At 41.2% G+C, this 18,318-nt stretch overlaps 1 protein-coding gene across 4 annotated transcripts in view; it reads left to right on the plus strand.

Annotated features, from left to right (window-relative positions):
• Positions 1-18,318, plus strand: part of LOC131139823 (semaphorin-4B-like) — a 97,864-nt gene that overhangs the window by 66,599 nt on the left and 12,947 nt on the right. For all 4 annotated transcript variants that reach the window (XM_058089726.1, XM_058089725.1, XM_058089729.1 and 1 more), the window contains 6 exons: positions 8,279-8,439; positions 9,190-9,252; positions 9,978-10,076; positions 13,025-13,136; positions 13,382-13,498; positions 15,790-15,947. In XM_058089726.1, the coding sequence (XP_057945709.1) occupies positions 8,279-8,439; positions 9,190-9,252; positions 9,978-10,076; positions 13,025-13,136; positions 13,382-13,498; positions 15,790-15,947 (710 nt within the window). The remainder of the gene's footprint in view (positions 1-8,278; positions 8,440-9,189; positions 9,253-9,977; positions 10,077-13,024; positions 13,137-13,381; positions 13,499-15,789; positions 15,948-18,318) is intronic.

Consider the following 18,318-nt stretch of genomic DNA (forward strand, 5'->3'; position numbering starts at 1 on the left):
AACTTGAAGGCTACCGTTTAGGTCGCTAGCTCTCTAGTTTGCGAGTTAGCATGTGTCTCAAGACCCTGCAGTTGCGCAATATGTTGTAAATAAAGAGTATAAATGTGACTATAGTCGTGTTTTGTCATGTCTACAAGGCTCTAATAATGCTTTGTTCATTTTAATCTGAAAAAAATAATTTGTCTACCCACCAACTATATGTGGTTTCCTAAGTTTTTATTATTTGCCGTTTTATTATTATTATTATTATATTTATTTATTTATCACTGATTGATTGATTTTCTTTATTCTTGATTTGTTTATTTATTTTTCATCTTATTTTGTGAAGAAAAATAAAAAGTAAGATATTGGAGAACAGTGGAATGTTTCATCAGAGCTTTTCTTGTAAAAAAATTGGAAGTTTTTTTTATTTTTTTTGTTTTTAATAAATGCGTTTTTTTGCAACCTGATGCGGCCCAGTCTCACCCAGACCCGAGCTCCATTGGCCCCCAAGTAAATTGAGTTTGAGACCCCTGCACTAGATGGCATGCAGCGTATATATGACCAAGGCTGCACGGCGGGCGAGTTGTTAGCGCGCAGGCCTCATAGTTAGGAGACCCGTGTTCGATTCCACCCTCGGCCATCTCTGTGTTGGAGTTTGCATGTTCTCCCCGTACATGCGTGGATTTTCTCCGGGTAATCCGGTTTCCTGCCACATTCCAAAAACATGCTAGGTTAATTGGCTACTCCAAATTGTCCATAGGTATGAATGTGAGTGTGAATGGTTGTTTGTCTATATGTGCCCTGTGATTGGCTGGCGACCAGTCCGGGTTGTACCCCGCCTCTCGCCTGAATACAGCTGGGATAGGCTCCAGCATGCACGCGACCCTCGTGAGGATAAGCGGTAAAAAATGAATGAATGAATGAATATATGGCTAAATTTGTGTTAAAATGAAAGTGAAATGTATCTTTTAACAAAAAGCCTTTTTGTCGAGAACTGATATTTTGCTGAAATTTTTGTTCTACATCAATATTTATGCCCATATATCGGTGGCTGCGACATCTTAACATCCATCATCTTAGCGTGTTGCACATTCCTAAAGATGGTTTGTGCTTCTTGCTAAGTGCACTCCAGGAAGCAGCCTTGTGAATAAGGTTGTGCTAACACGGCATACAGACCCGCTAAGTTTATGCGTGTGTATTTGGAGAAGCTCCTGATGAGTTATGCAGTATCTCACAAACGAAGCAGCGGTCAGGCATTGCTGGTTTTAACGGCGCATTCTGATGGTTTTCTGCACGCGCTCCTCAAACAGCTGGAAGCTTTTAGCGTTGAACCACACCACCGCCGCCGCCGCCTCCGCCTCCACCGCTCACTTCCTGTCATCATACTAAATACGTATACTGCTTTAGTGATACAGTACATCCTATTAACTCAGTTGGGAGGCCTTCTCCCTTATGAATATAAGCACTACGTAGTCCAGGAGAGTGGAAATAACAAAATTTTACATATTTGTGATGGTGGCCATACAGTCATGGAAAAAATGTTTCTTAAGTTATTAACTGAAGGTACATTTTTACATATATAATGATGACAACAAAAATAGCTAGTAAGAGTCTAAACCAGGGGTCTCAAACTCAATTTACTTGGGGACCACTGGAGCTCGGGTCTGGGTGAGACTGGGCCACATCAGGTTTTCCAAAAAAAAAAAAAAAAAACGCATTTATTAAAAACTAAAAAATTAAAAAAACGTTGCTTTGGTTCCAATTTTCTACAAGAAAAGCTCTGATAAAGCATTCCACTGTTCTCAAATATCTTACTTTTTATTTTTCTACACAAAATAAGATGAAAAATAAATAAACAAATCAAGAATAAAGAAAATCAATCAATCAGTAATAAATAAATATAATAATAATAATAAAACGGCAAATAATAGAAACTTAAGAAACCACATATAGTTGGTGGGTAGACAAATAAATTTTTTTCAGATTAAAATTAACAAAGCATTATTAGAGCCCTGTAGACATGACAAAACACGACTATAGTCACATTTATTCTCTTTTTATTTACAACATATTGCGCAACTGCAGGGTCTTGAGACACATGCTAACTCGCAAACTAGAGAGCTAGCGACCTAAACGGTAGCCTTCAAGTTATTTCCTTTAAACTTAAATAGCCAAAAACTTACCACTTCCACACGGATAGGGAGGATAACTATTAACAGTTATTTAACCTTTAACATGAACATTAATCAAACGTAATTATTTTTCCTGGGTACATGATACCATACAGCATCCATATCAAACTTGCGCGGGCCGCACTAACATTAAACTTTCATATCAAGGCGGGGGCCTCAAACTAGTGTCCTGCGGGCCACATTTGGTCTAAACCATAGTTCACCAAGTTCTTACATCAATAGCTATGACATTGTACTGCAAAAAAGCATTGCTTTTAGGCGTTCAATGGTGCTTCTTCTGCAAGTTGTTCATGATAACCGCCTCTTAGCATAGTAGAAATAAAGGAAATAAATCAAAATAAACGGCAACGTTAGTAAAATTGCAGCAATACAACATTGTATAGAGCAGCGTGAGTAGGCTCCACAGATGAAATGTACGCTATATCAGTACGGCTCGGAGGGAAAAGAAAGCAAATCCGCTGTTTAGGAAAGTTGACTGGTGTCTTTGTGCAGTACTAACATCTTTTCCAGAGTTCAGCCTCTCAGCAAATTCAATTTTGGCAGCCTATTCATTCAAAAAATAATAATATAAAAAAAAAGACACATGAATAAAAGATGGCAGTAGCAAGTCATATCTCAGGATTTGAGGGAGCAGCTGCCTGGCAGTGAAAGAACACAATGAGCATGGGCAAAAGTGGCTGCGATACAAATAAAACTCGTGTAATGGAGTCTCCACTCGTAGAGTGTATTTGACTGACTTCCTGCGTAGACGGAGGCTGGCGTCTGTGTACCGACGTAAAACACGCATATGCCTTTTTGACCCCACCGAACCCGAGCATTTTGGGTTGGATAGTAAAAAAAAAAAATGCATGCATGAAAGTTGAACATTAACGGGCACAATGGCGATAAAAGGAGTCGCCTGACTTTTGACTTCAGCTCCAGCTGAAGATGATTCTTCCTGGCAGACATGGCAATAATCCCTGAAGCAGTCAAGAAGATTAGGTGAGAGTTATGACCTGCAGAGTTCTGATAAAGAACCCCCGGAGGCTAAATCTAATGTAGTATCTTCGCCTTGCAGGGACTACAACCTGAATCATTAGCAGAGTAGCTTTCTTGAAAATACGCCATGGGAAGTAGTAGTTGCGGAAAAACATCTGTATGAAAACTACCACATTTTTACAGCATGAAGTACAATTTTTGGATACGTCTTCATTTCACTTTAGAGCTGAGCGTGTTTGTGTGTAAGCTCTATGTGTCATGTTCTGGCGCAGTTTGCACACACTGAGGAATCAAACACATGCACACACATGCAGCTGCGTCATGCTCCAGATGTTTTGTATTCATTTGGTCGTAAGGATGGTGGGGGGCGCTTAAAGAGGCTCCGATGAGGCCTGATTGTAAATAAGGTACACATTTAGTTAATGTCGCACAAGGTACTGGTACTTCTGGTACTGGTCTTGGAGCTGGACACTTTATTAGGTACATTTGCACATTATTCATTCATTCAGTTTTTACCGCTTATCCTCACGAGGGTCGCAGGGGGTGCTGGAGCCTATCCCAGCTGGGGTGCTGGAGCCTATCCCAGCTGTCTTCGAGCGAGAGGCGGGGTACACCCTGGACTGGTCGCCAGCCAATCACAGGGCACATATAGACAAACAACCATTCACACTCACATTCATACCTATGGACAATTTGGAGTCGCTAATTAACCTAGCATTCATTCATTCATTTTCTACCGCTTTTCCTCACGAGGGTCGCGGGGGGTGCTGGAGCCTATCCCAGCTGTCTTCGGACGAAAGGCGGGGTACACCCTGGACTGGTCACCAGCCAATCACAGGGCACATATAGACAAACAACCATTCACACTCACATTCATACCTATGGACAATTTGGAGTCGCCAATTAACGTAGCATGTTTTTGGAATGTGGGAGGAAACCGGAGTACCCGGAGAAAACCCACGCATGCACGGGGAGAACATGCGAACTCCACACAGAGATGGCCGAGGGTGGAATCAAACTCCGGCCTCCTTGCTGTGAGGCCTCCGCTAACCGTTTTTTCCAGCGTGCAGCCCGGTATTAATAATATTATACATAATTGCATTGTGTCACCTGCCACCTGAGGGTGGAATCGAACTCGGGTCTCTTAGCTGTGTGGCCTGCGCGCTAACCACTTGTTCAGCGTGTAGCCAATTTAATGTCATATTCAAAATAATTATTAATAACAATGAATATGGTAGCCAAATATTATTAACAGTCTAAATACTGACTTGTGTGCACATCAGAGTGCGTGATGGCGACAGCAGTATTACGGTATTACGGAGCAACAAACTTGCCTGTGCTAAAAAAACTAAATAAAACAAAACCATGCAAGTCAACCATGCAAGGCTTCAATGGAGGAAGCTAACCCGTCGTAAAAACTCGAAGATGAAGTCAGTGCATGCCTCTCCAACTGACACACGTAATGCACAGCTCTGTCATTAGCGTCTCTTTAGGTGTCAGGCTGGTTGGCACGCACCGCAATGGTGGTCTGCCCGGGCTGGCTGTTTGTCACAAGTGGTATGCAAGCGACTTAACCCGACATGCAGGCGGTATAATTCCCTCAGTCACAACACAAACAGGCATGCCTGCGCTCGCCGAACGGGCGACGCCTTGTCACGGTGAAGCGGCAGAAGCGAAGCCCTAAACTAGTATACGAAAGAATGTCAAGGAAACATAGCATCAAGGACGCTGTTGACAGACAGATGAGGAAATATGAGGCATATACAAGGGGGTTACCGTGGCAACCGGAGCTTGGCAATTCAATGAGGTGATGATTGAAGCACTTTAAAGTGGCGGCAAAGAATGCGATGTGAAGTTTATTTTTAAAATAGCTGAAGAAAGTACGCGCAAAGTAGCCCATCGATGTACGAAACGCGGAGTACGCGTCTGTAACGCAACATGAGAGGTGTCTCGGCTGCTCAGCTAATTATATAAACAGTCGCTCCAAATACCACCTCGAAAATATTTGGCTTTGCAAGTCACGTTTTTTTGCTCCCTCCGCTTCCCATCATGATACTTATGTATACATATGTGTACTGGCAGCTTGCAGTATACAGTATATGAGGATTTAGCAGTGCATAAATGCACAAGAAAAATTCCAAATACTGTACTGTAATGGTAATGGTTTTATTTCATTTGAACATGCATCAGATGACAATTGAATGCATCCCATAATCAGTTCACAGTTCCACATGTCCAAAAGGAGTAGGAAGAAGCAAAGCTTATTAAATCCTACCCCTCCATCTGGTACTTTTACAATCAGTAACTGTTACATTTGTTCACTTCCTGCTTTCATAATATAATTTTTATATTTTTTTATTTTTTAAATTGATTTTATTAATTTTTTTCTTTTTTTCTTTTAATTTTTTTTATATAAAATTTTTCTTTTTAAATTTTTTTATTTTATAATTTTTTTTTTTGTCACGTACCAAAGTAAGAGGTGATATGACCATCCAATGACATAATGTGTACCATAGTAACTGTCAATATAGTGATATATATAGCACATCATGACTCTTCATCCTTGTATTTAGCAAACAAATACAAGGTCTGTACTCTAAAAGCTTGTAATAAAGAAAGGAAGGCCGTGTTCCACTTCCTGTAGCCTCTTGTCCCAATACTTTTGTCTCCTTAAGAGTCCCATGAGCAACCTGTGGCTAAGTCAACATGCTAGTCCTGACTGTGTTGATGATAAGAGGGCTCCGGTGAACATGAGTTAAGAGGTTAAGAGCTCAGGTTGGCAAGCAGCTGATGAAGCAAGGAGCTGATGGATGGAAGCTGTGAAGTGACCTATCTGTGTGTGCGTGTGTGTGCGTGCGCGCCACATATGGTACAAGCATGTCCAAACCACAAATGACCTCTTAACGACACAGTTATTGATTATGTGGGTCAACTTCAACCAAAGATGTTACTACAACCTCTCAACGTTACCATAGTTACCCACTTTAAAAAGCCCATTTCTCCGCTTATTCTCAGAGTTCAACCATCCTCTCCTTGTAATGCTATTGTCTGACACTGATGTATGGCGGGGTTTTAATATGCCACAGGAGACCGTCAAGCTCGTATATATATGCATGTTCTTATTTGTTGTTCCCTAACCAATAGCAAGTATTTTTTTATGGCATCCCCACCTATGATTTCAATGCTAATCTTTCTCTGCATTGACTCCAGATGTTGCAGCATTTTCATCAGAGTGAGAGCTCCTCTTACTTTTGGAAAAGCACTTAAGATTTGATTTTATGGAGAAGATGAGGTTTGCGCAGCTGGATCTCCCTGTCTCTCTCTTGAGAGGAAGCTCAGCGAATATTGCCAAAGTGCTTTGAGTGTTACATGAAGAATATTCACACTATGGAAGTTTTAAGTTGTGCATTGCAAACATTTATTTACCGTTTAGCCGCCCAAGAAAGAGACACCCAACAAACAGCTGGTGCTTTTTTTTACCTTCAAATTTATGTGGCTGAATTTACAAGGGAGAAGAAGCCAGTAAAAAAGTTTAACTGCAGCAAATATTAGCGTTTCCGAGCCAGTAATCCTATTTGGACAAGCAAATGGAGATGTGACCTACAGCATTTTGTCATAGGGAGCATGTCCAGTTTTACTGTATTTGGAATGCGACACAAAAGATAAACATTTACAAATTAATGGGGGGGGGGGGGGCGCTTTAGAAAGTACTGTATGTGATCCTTTCTTTTGGTTGAGATGACCGCTGATAGTTGATGATATTTGCGGTGGGATCCAGCAGAGGGCGCAGTTGGAAAAAAATATCCTTTTTTTTTCTTTTCTATGAATTTTTATGTTTAGTGTAGTATCGTGACTAAAATAGGGTTTAAAACAAAGTGGGGAAGAATAACAAAGAAGCCAAAAGCTTACCACTTCCACACATAATGGGAGGATAATTTATTTGCTAATTGATGCAAAAAGGGAGGGTGCTCGACAGGAGGGTTTCAAACTACCTACCCATGCACAGCAGATGAGCAGCTGGAAAGGAAAGGAATTTTGGAGGGGAATTTTGTTCATCATCCATAATCCTTATGTGAGACACCAAAACATACCAGTATGTCTTTCTATGTCTTTCGCTTCTGTACGTTATAAAGATATACAAACAGATAAAATAGGTAAACAAAGTAGTGGCTGAAGGCATTGTGAGAGCGGCACTGACGTGTGCTTGCGTTGCAATTACACAGCAAGATGCCTTTTCACTTCCTGGTTCCTGCAGAGCATGTATTTCAATGGGAAAAGATTCAGGCCGAGTTCTTCTAAAATGCACTTCTGCCACCTTGTGGCCGTTTGATCGCTTCCATTGTGGAGTTGCATCATCACCTCTTTTTGCCTCTTGCACAAAAAAAACACATAAAGGTAGCGAATAAGTTAATATGTAATTTAAATGTTTGAATGTTTAATGCATTGTATTGCATTGCATGCAATGTATTTTAATGCATCTTTTACTGAACTCTATTTTTCCTCACTGTAAAGCATCATTGAGTATTTTGAAAAGCGCTATACTAATAAAATGTATTATTATTTATTTATTAATATATGTCGCTGTAACTTAGTTAATATGCAAGCGGTTTTTGAGTTTTTTTTCAGAAGGTTTGTTTTTTATATCTTTAGAACACACAGAAAATAGACATGTGTTTTCGGTCTCACATAAAGATTGCGGATGAAATAAAAAAAAAAGGGCAGTTTTCCTTTAAGGTGCTTATCTTCCAGTGAAGTGTGGGCAGAGGACATGTTAATCTGACAATTTCAAGCATAAATCCCACATTGTTGACTGAAGAATGCTGCATTAGCTGCCATTAATTGGATTTGTTAGGAGCAAATCTTGGCAAACGTAAGAATTTGACTGTGAGCCATATCAGGCCGACTGACGGTTGGAGTAAATCACACAAAATTAACAATGTCTTCTCTCCAAAAACGCCATAAACACCCGCTGGTTATGACATGCCAGGGTTATCACCTGGAATAATTTATCACCTTGGTTAAGTGGCCGTGTGTGTGCATTGGCAGCGCTCGCAACAACACCAAGCCATGCATCAATCTGTTACCTTTGGAATAACACAGTGGTGCGTTGCACGTGTGTCCTCCAGATGCAAAGGAGAGATCGGCCAAGAGGTTCTCAGCCGAGGGCGTCTTCAATTACACTTCTCTGCTGCTCAGCCAGGAGGATGACATGCTGTACGTGGGGGCCAGGGAGACACTGTTTGCCCTCAGCCTCTCTGATATCAGCAGGACCAAACTGCAGAAGAACGTGAGTGGAGGTTTTTTTTTTTTAATCCCCTTACTATATCATGACAATCTGTTCCAGGGTCAAACTGTCACCATCATAATACATACATGCATTTTTTAAGTAGCATCTTTCTTTTTGTATGAAAATGCGTTAAACTGACATTTTTCAACATTCATATAAGTGTAAAAACAAGTTAACTAATGTTAATATTCATATGTAAAACCAACAGCTGCCGCTTTAGAAGACAGGGCACTTTCCGGCAATGCATTAAGTACCATTTCCTGTTCTATGATTGTCATCACACTTTTCATACTGGTACTGACACAAATGGCCCAAAATTGAAAACGGTCATTTTTGACCCAACGGTTCCATTGTGTATCCCTTAACAATAATAATTTTATGTCACCATCATAATACATACATGCAATTTTTAAGTAGCATCTTTGTTTTGTATGAAAATTTGTATGAAAATGCGTTCAACTGACATTTTTTTAACACTCATATGAGTGTAAAAATAAGTTAACTACTCTTAATATTCATATGTAAAACCAACAGTTGCCACTTTAGAAGACAGGGCACTTTCCCGGAATGCATTAAGTACCATTTCCTGTTCTATGGTTGTCATCACACTTTTCATACTGGTACTGACAAATGGCCCAAAATTGGAAACGGTAATTTTTGACCCAAAGGTTCCATTGTGTATCCCTTAACAGTAATAATTTTATGTGTTGGTGTTGCCTTATCATATTGTCTTACTTTTTTTGCCTTCAGCTGACTTGGGCGACTCCGCTTGGAAAGAGAGAGGAGTGCAGCTTCAAAGGAAAGAACCTGGAGGTGAGATGCAGTTGTGTTGCCACAAAGATTAAAAAAAAAACAAGTTACTTTTTTTGTTTGTATAGAGAAGAAAATGCTAACTTAAGAGACATTTTACCATTAACATTATCCAGCAAGATGGCGGGTTGGCTCTTTTTGATGAATAAATAATACAAAACCTCCAAATTAGCTGCCTAAGATGGATGAAGATAAAGACAATAAACTATTATGCAAGAAAAGTGTTAGAGAAAATGAATAATTAAGTATTATCTCACTGTTGCCTCTTGAGGTCAATTATAGTACTGCAAGTTATACCTCCAAGTTCTCCTTAGACTTAAGCGTTGCTGTGTGGTGTCACCTTCACGCATGGTGTGGAAATGACGTACATGGCGTACACGTTTTTGTTCTCCTCCGCCACCAGCACCACATCCAAATAGACGTTCATCAGGTGTTCAGGGGGGAATTCTCCATCTTTTTCTCCCTTCTCTGTGTTCCCTTGTTGTCACGCCAGCTGTCGTATCCTCAGGCGACAAGACCCTGCTAATCTGCATGCTGCAGTGCACACGTCTGCTGCATATTAGCCACTCAGCTCAGCAGGCAACAGCTGGATAAAGACAGGGAGCCCCTGCGTACCCGCACCCGCCCCTCGCAGAAAGCTTTGCTTTTTTGCTTCTGCAACGATACGTCTCTGAAAACCTTTTTGAGGAAAAATAACAATTTCATGTTTTGATTCCTCCCTCGTCTAGACTGATTGCTTCAATTACATCAAAATCCTGCTGAGGCTGAACAGCACTCACCTGTACGTGTGTGGCACCTACGCCTTCAGTCCCATCTGCAGCTACATTGTAAGTCACGTATCTCCAATAATAAATCGTGGGAAGTTAATTGATCCGTTGCGGGGTCAAACTGCCATCATAAAACTGTTTTAATTTGTAAAGTAACAAGTAACATTTCAACTGTCATACTATTGAACAGTATTAAATAAAACTAAAATAAAGTAAAACTACTCACCCAGGTTGTTTGTATAGTAGAGCGTTACCAGCACCTAGTGGCATTTTATAGGTATTGACACACATGTTGTTTTGGTTGTGCATACTATTTTTGTGTGTGTGTTTGTTTTTGTACATTTTTAAGGGCCCTTGACAAGCTTCTCTTCTCATCGTTATGCTAGTTGTTAGCTTATAACTCCATTAACTAATTGTATTCACTGCAACAAAACTGATATTGAATGAAGATTGAAATCTAGGTACAAGATTTTTTTTACAGTACAAAAATCTGAGCTATATTACTTAAAATAACAACAAAAATCTAGTATAGTAAAACTATAGATATATATCAATATATATGAAAATATATATAAATAATCCTAAATAAGAATATTGGTAACAAAAACATTTTCCAACTTCTTTTTTCAAGCCTCGATATCATTGATTCCTCCCCTGCTCTTGTCCTCCTCTTGCCCTTGTCTTTTGGGGTCCCGCAGGGTTCAATTCTAGAGCCTCTCCTGTTTTTCTTCATATCTACTAACTACGGGCTTTTATCAAACAAGACTAGATTATTTTTATTCACTTTATCTTGCAGGTAGTCACTCTGGCCTATCATGTCTCCAGTTGGCTCAAAATTCAGCCGCCGTCTTTTAACCAGCACTCGGAAATATGAGCACATTACCCCCGTTTCCAAGGTTTCCAAGAAACCCTGATCCAAAAGTAAATTTCTGCTGCCGTTCATGAAATTTCTGTTGGTGCAAGTTTTTCCGCTTACAAGAGAGATTTCTGCAAATAAAAACAAAACATTTGGATGTCAAGACATATTAAAATGAATACATCGCAATGTGCAGACAGGCTTTCATATAGAATTGGTTGCTTGTAGACACACTGTACGTTCTGGTTAACGACCCTTTTTGCACATCTCTGATAGCTGCACACAATTTTAAACAGAACCGCTCTGCTGTGTAAAAAAAAAAAGGTAAAAAATCTTCCACTGTATATGGAAGCAGCTCACTTGCAACATTTTCTTCCAACTTTGGAGGTTCTGTAGTGTCTAGTTTTCTGTTTCCACCCTTTTTCTCCCCCTATTGCCATTCGAGCATGACAAAACCCTGCTGAGGCAATTTAGCCTGACAAGTCAACAGTGGTGGTACAAGATGTGTGTGTGTGTGTGTGTGTGTAGTTTCTAGCAGCAGTAGATGTGTTTATCTAGCAGAGAAGCACGTTGGGAGATGGTAGCTAGCAGCGGGGCGACATTAACGTCAAACTTTTCCCCCCTTGCTTTTGACGTCAAAGTGGAACAATACTAACAACACAGGACGCCTCCATTGAACGGCACTTGGCAGGACTTGAACCGGGGGATGGGGTGCAGGCTCGTCATGTGTTGACACAGTGCAGGACGCCGCGTCAGACGCATAACAGTGGATGTTTATTTTTATAGCCCACAGAAATGCTTTTGGACAGCCAGTCAGGACATTGAACATTGTCACTGACATGTATTTAGAACAGGGGTTTCAAACACGCAGCCCGCGGGCCAAATGCGGCCCGCAGGACACTAGTTTGAGGCCCCCGCCTTGATATGAAAGTTTAATGTTAGTGCGGCCCGCGCAAGTTTGATATGGATGCTGTATGGTATCATGTACCCAGAAAAAATGATTACGTTTGATTAATGTTCATGTTAAAGGTTAAATAACTGTTAATAGTTATCCTCCCTATCCGTGTGGAAGTGGTAAGTTTTTGGCTATTTAAGTTTAAAGGAAATAACTTGAAGGCTACCGTTTAGGTCGCTAGCTCTCTAGTTTGCGAGTTAGCATGTGTCTCAAGACCCTGCAGTTGCGCAATATGTTGTAAATAAAAAGAGTATAAATGTGACTATAGTCGTGTTTTGTCATGTCTACAGGGCTCTAATAATGCTTTGTTCATTTTAATCTGAAAAAAAATAATTTGTCTACCCACCAACTATATGTGGTTTCTTAAGTTTTTATTATTTGCCGTTTTATTATTATTATTATATTTATTTATTTATTACTGATTGATTGATTTTCTTTATTCTTGATTTGTTTAGTTATTTTTCATCTTATTTTGTGTAGAAAAATAAAAAGTAAGATATTTGAGAACAGTGGAATGTTTTATCAGAGCTTTTCTTGTAGAAAATCAGAACCAAAGCAAAGTTTATTTATTTTTCTGTTTTTAATAAACACGTTTTTTTTTGGGTTTTTTTTGGAAAACCTGATGCGGCCCAGTCTCACCCAGACCCTAGCTCCAGTGGCCCCCAAGTAAATTGAGTTTGAGACCCCTGATTTAGAAGCTAATTAGACGAGGACTGTCAAAGACCTGCTTGCCTTGAGATGACTGCAAGCTGCTCGAGGCAGATGGCCACTCCACAAAGAGCCTTCGTAGCTCTTTCGGCAGGTGTTTACTCATTTTGCGGGCTCTGTTTATTTTGTGGCTATTAGTAAGTAGAATATAACGTAAATGTGTTGACATAATGTAAACACTCCAATCCACTGGAAAAAAAACGCATAAAACCCATTGTGCATTACTGCCATCTACAGGACTGGAGTGCACTCACCTCATTTGACTTAGTTCCAGTATGAATATTTGGGTAATATCTCCTGCCTGTCTTACTAAGCCGGGGCATTAAAGACCACTTGTCTCACAATTACAACCATATGTGTCGCAAATGTGTGCACACTCCCAGAAAGTCAATAAGACCCGGAAGGCGCTGAGGTCATTGTTATTAGCATGACACACACACACACATACACACACGTAACCTATGACACATTTGCTGTTTGCTGCCACAGAACACGTCAACATTCACCATGGCGAGGGATGACGCCGGTGAGGTGGTGATGGAGGACGGGCGCAGCCGCTGCCCTTTTAATCCCGAGTACAAATCCACCGCCATCATCGTTGGTGTGTACTCTAAAACATTTATTCTATGTATTGTTGTCTGCCGCTGAAGACTTTGATTCAGTAATGAATCATCGCTCGGCTATTGTTTGTTTTCTGCTATCAGTGTATAATAATGAGCTGCTTATAACTGCAAGAAACCACTCGGCTAATCCGCCACTTTACACTAATACTAGCATATCATTTTCTTTCTAATGGATTATAAAAGAATCCGTTTTAACAAGTTCTTTTTCAAATGTATTTTTCAGATGGTGAATTGTACACGGGCACGGTCAGCAACTTCCAAGGGAATGAGCCGGTTATTTATAAAAGTTTGGGGCAAGGAACGGCACTAAAGACGGAAAACTCTTTAAAATGGCTACAAGGTAAACTCATCTTCCTTCATATCACATCATATACTTTATTTTTCCCTACTTTCCCTACACAGAAAAATTATTTATTGAGGTTTCGTACAATATTTACAAGCTTTACTTTTACTTTTCAAAAGTTTTTTGATGATTCAAACTGATTTTTCGAGGCATGTTCAAGCACGTTTTTCAGTAAACATCCAATATTTTTTCATTATAAAACATTGTTAACTGTACAGGCAAGGTTTTAAGTCACCCATTGATGATATTTGACAGACATGTAATGCACAGAGAATAAGAAGCTGTTTGCAGAGGGATAGTGCCGCCTAGTGGTATTTTATAGGTATTGCTGCAATTAATACATATTCATTCATTCGTTTTCTACCGCTTATCCTCACAAGGGTCACAGGGGGGTGCTGGAGCCTATCCCAGCTGTCTTCGGGCGAGAGGCGGGGTACACCCTGGACTGGTCGCCAGCCAATCACAGGGCACATATAGACAAACAACCATTCACACTCACATTCATACCTATGGACAATTTGGAGTCGCCAATTAACCTAGCATGTTTTTGGAATGTGGGAGGAAACCGGGTAGAACATGCAAACTCCACACAGAGATGGCAGAGGGTGGAATCGAACTCGGGTCACTTGGCTGCGTGGCATTTGCGCTAACCACTTATCCACCGTACAGCTAATACATATTGTGTGGTGTATAATTTGGGTATTTACATGAGTATCTGCTTGGTAAGATATCTAATGACTTCCTTATTGTACGACATAACCAGACCCTTCCATTTCAGCCTCTATGGTTATCATCACATTGATCCTCTTTGCCAGCACTGATAACCTACTGTAAAATACACTTCATCCTTTCGATGTGATGATTAAGCCCCCCCCCCCCATAATAAACCTGTGGTTGATATTCCTCTATCATCTACTTAGTACGCAGCCGAGTGGGCCAGGTTAGAAAAGTAGTGCTCATTAGCAAGCCCCGGGTACGACTAATACATGCAGAGAGGACAAGCGCTGTTAGATTGCAGGGGCCGACTTGTATCGGTCGCCACACATGCACTTCATGAAGCGCTCTGGCACAGTACTCCATGCACTATTAAGACCCCCCTCTTGTATTTGGATCTGGAGGTAATTCATGCTGATGAGACATCTGAGTGCAATTACACCAAGGGTTTAGCTTGATCTACTCTCCCAGGACGGACTTCTTCATACATTTAAAACAGGGGTGTTGAAACTTTTTAATAAAATCAAAGGATGTGGAGCGCCATTTTTATATTTAAAATGTTCTAAAAAGGGCGGCACGGCGGTCGAGTGGTTAGCGCGCAGACCTCACAGCTAGGAGACCAGGGTTCAATTCCACCCTCGGCCATCTCTGTGTGGATGTTCTCCCCGTGCATGCGTGGGTTTTCTCCGGGTACTCCGGTTTCCTCCCACATTCCAAAAACATGCTAGGTTAATTGGCGACTCCAAATTGTCCATAGGTATGAATGTGAGTGTGAATGGTTGTTTGTCTATATGTGCCCGTCTATATGTGCCCGGTGATTGGCTGGCCTGAAATGGAAGGGTCTGGTTGTGTTGTACAATAAGGAAGTCATTAGATATCTTACCAAGCAGATACTCATGTAAATACCCAAATTATACACCACACATGTATATGTATTAGCTGCACGGTGAAGGAGTGGTTAGCGCAAAGGCCACACAACCAAGAGTTCGATTCCACCCTCTGCCATCTCTGTGTGGAGTTTGCATGTTCTCCCCGGTTTCCTCCCACATTCCAAAAACATGCTAGGTTAATTGGCGATTCCAAATTGTCCATAGGTATGAATGTGAGTGTGAATGGTTGTTTGTCTATATGTGCCCTGTGATTGGCTGGCGACCAGTCCTGGGTGTACTCCGCCTTTCGCCCGAAGACAGCTGGGATAGGCTCCAGCACCCCCGCGACCCTCGTGAGGATAAGCGGTAGAAAATGAATGAATGAATGAATATTCTAAAAAGACTCAAACCAGTCCAATATACATACACTATGAATCCAAGGTATTCAAGATGCAGCACGTGGGCTGTTTGTGGCTTGTAGCTTGTTTAAATAAAATTAAACAAATACTCCAAAAATGGGGGAAAGAGCATAAAGAAAGAATGTAATAATAATAATACGCTTTCTGCTTAGGATATGTTGACTTACATCGGATGAGTTTTAGCAGGTTTAATAAACAAAAGATGAAGAATGTTGTGGAAAAAAGTTTGTGCCCCCTCCATTGTTGTCTATGAAGGTGATACACAATGACACCTTTTTCCCGACAGATCCGCTCTTTGTTGGTTCGGCTTACATCGAGGAGAGTCAGCCAATAGGGAACCCTGTGGGCGACGACGACAAGATTTACTTCTTCTTCAGTGAGGCGGGAAAGGAATTTGACTTCTTTGACAACACCATTGTGTCGAGGATCGCTCGCGTGTGCAAGGTAAGAGGAAGACACCTGGCTGGCTGCACATACAGAAAAAAAAACAAAAACTCAGCGGGCTTGCCTTTGTCTATAAGCAGGGTACAGTTGGTTGTCAGAATGAGGTGGGACGCTCCCACGTTAAGACATGTGGACGTTTGTCATGATGATGGAAATACTGCATCACATGCTGTACAAACTTGTTTTTAACACGTTTAGTTTCCCTGCCTGTGAATCATCTTCACCTCCCTCTTTCCTCCTCCCTGCAACGTCATCAGCTCCACCACCTGCACTCCCATTCTTGTTATTATTACCTCCACCAAGGACATAGTAGACGAGAGGTACTGCTTTCACTCTTGTTGGCAAGAGTGAAATAAGTAAGTAAATTTGATAGGTGGCACACGGTCATCGCAAGGCTTGTACTGTGATAGGAAATCGCACAATGGGCTGCACGATGGTCGAGTGGTTAGCGCATAGGCCTCACAGCTAGGAGACCATAGTTCAATTCCTACCCCAGCTGTCTTCGAGCGAGAGGCGGGGTACACCCTGGACTGGTCGCCAGCCAATCACAGGGCACATATAGACAAACAACCATTCACACTCACATTCATACCTATGGACAATTTGGAGTCGCTAATTAACCTTGCATGTTTTTGGAATGTGGGAGGAAACCGGAGTACCCAGAGAAAACTCCACACAGAGATGGCCGAGAGTGGAATTGAACCTGGGTCTCCTCGCTGTGAGGTCTGCGCGCTAACCACACGTCCGCCGTACAGCAATAAGGCAAAATTTAAAGATAAATACAATTGACATGAGATGTGCACAGTAGGGCTATCAATCGATTAAAATATTTAATCGCAATTAATCACCTTTGGTTTATGGTTAACTCAATTAATCCACAGCTACACGTTTTATCTACAGTATATTATATCATATTTTTTTCATTTCAACTGCATGTGTAAAGAGTTAAATGTTCTTCCACAAGAAGGCAGCAGGTGTGTGCAGTTGCAAATGTGAAAAAGTAGAAAGGTAGTTTAATCTTTGTTTTTGGTATACTATATCATGTATATCACAATACTCTGTGTGCCTTTTGATCAGTCAAAATCCTCAAAAATGGCCGGTAATGATAAAGACTGCTTTTGTAACATGGCTGGGATTGAATGAGTTAACACAGTAAGAACATACAACACAGTAAGAATGTAAAACATGCGCTTTGACTCAGTAAAGGTTGGGAAACACTGAATTAGAGGATGTCCGGTGGGAAACATTATAGTAGTCTACAACCATGCAATAATCAAGGTTGGCTTTGCCACAATACAAATGAACCACCGGACTGTGTGGCCTGTCATCATTGAATCGCTGTAACTTCCCACTTGTATCGCACTCTTTTCACTTTGTCATCAGCACAGCGAAATAGCCGCCATGCTTTTTTTTTTTTTTTTGTACACATGCATTCAGCCTTCATCATCATTCAGCCTGTTGTTCACCAGGGGCGCTAACGTGTGCAGTGGCTGGGGCGAGGAGGGGGGGGGGCAGCGTGTAATCTTAAGTGACAGCTTAATGACTCGTTCTTGCAAGGCTTTTGGAACCAGCCGAGCGCCTCCTGGGTTCTATATATGGAGATGACTTTGTGAAAGAGCCCAAACTGTGGCTGCCTGCTGCAGATGAACTGTGCACTCTTGGTCCTTCCAAAGGCCTTTGATTGCACTGGAGGCCGCATGTGTTCATGCAGGTGCTCCATTTCATCCTCCTGTGCTTAACTAATCAATGCATAGCATAGTAATGCTGGTTTGGTTTAGCATTTGCTACACATTGTCTCTCTGTTTTTAACAGTGTTTATTTCATCTTGGTATACCCCCCCCCCCACCACCACCCCCAAGCACAGACTCTGCGCTGTGTCTGCTCTAAGATAAAGCGCACCATATTTGACGGTTTCCCACCGTGTTCCTACTACTGTTTTGCTTTGCCCTGCCAAGTCATTTTGCTTCCGACTTGTTGTCCTAACCAATATGTCCTCCTCCCTTCCTCCTGCCCGCTCACTCTTTCCTGTGTTTATTCAGGTGTGCACACTGAGGGGGTGTAGATTACGTACTAAAGCTTTAGAGTGACGCAAAAGATTCAGAGCAGCCAAATACAAAATAATGTAACATGGATTGGTTATTTACTGTAGATATAGTACATGAACAGGAAGTTTATTCTAGTTCCATTACACACTGTATGACCGTTAATAAGTATGTGCTCTATTGATCATTGTGGATCGTTCCATTGACAACCTCCACTAGGTTATGCTATACTACACATTTTGGTATTTGATCCATTCATTCATTTTCTACCACTTATCCTCACAAGGGTCGCGTGGGTGCTGGAGCCTATCCCAGCTGTCTTCAGGCGA

Source organism: Doryrhamphus excisus, chromosome 12 (genome assembly GCF_030265055.1).
Source record: "Doryrhamphus excisus isolate RoL2022-K1 chromosome 12, RoL_Dexc_1.0, whole genome shotgun sequence".
Taxonomy (NCBI): domain Eukaryota; kingdom Metazoa; phylum Chordata; class Actinopteri; order Syngnathiformes; family Syngnathidae; genus Doryrhamphus; species Doryrhamphus excisus.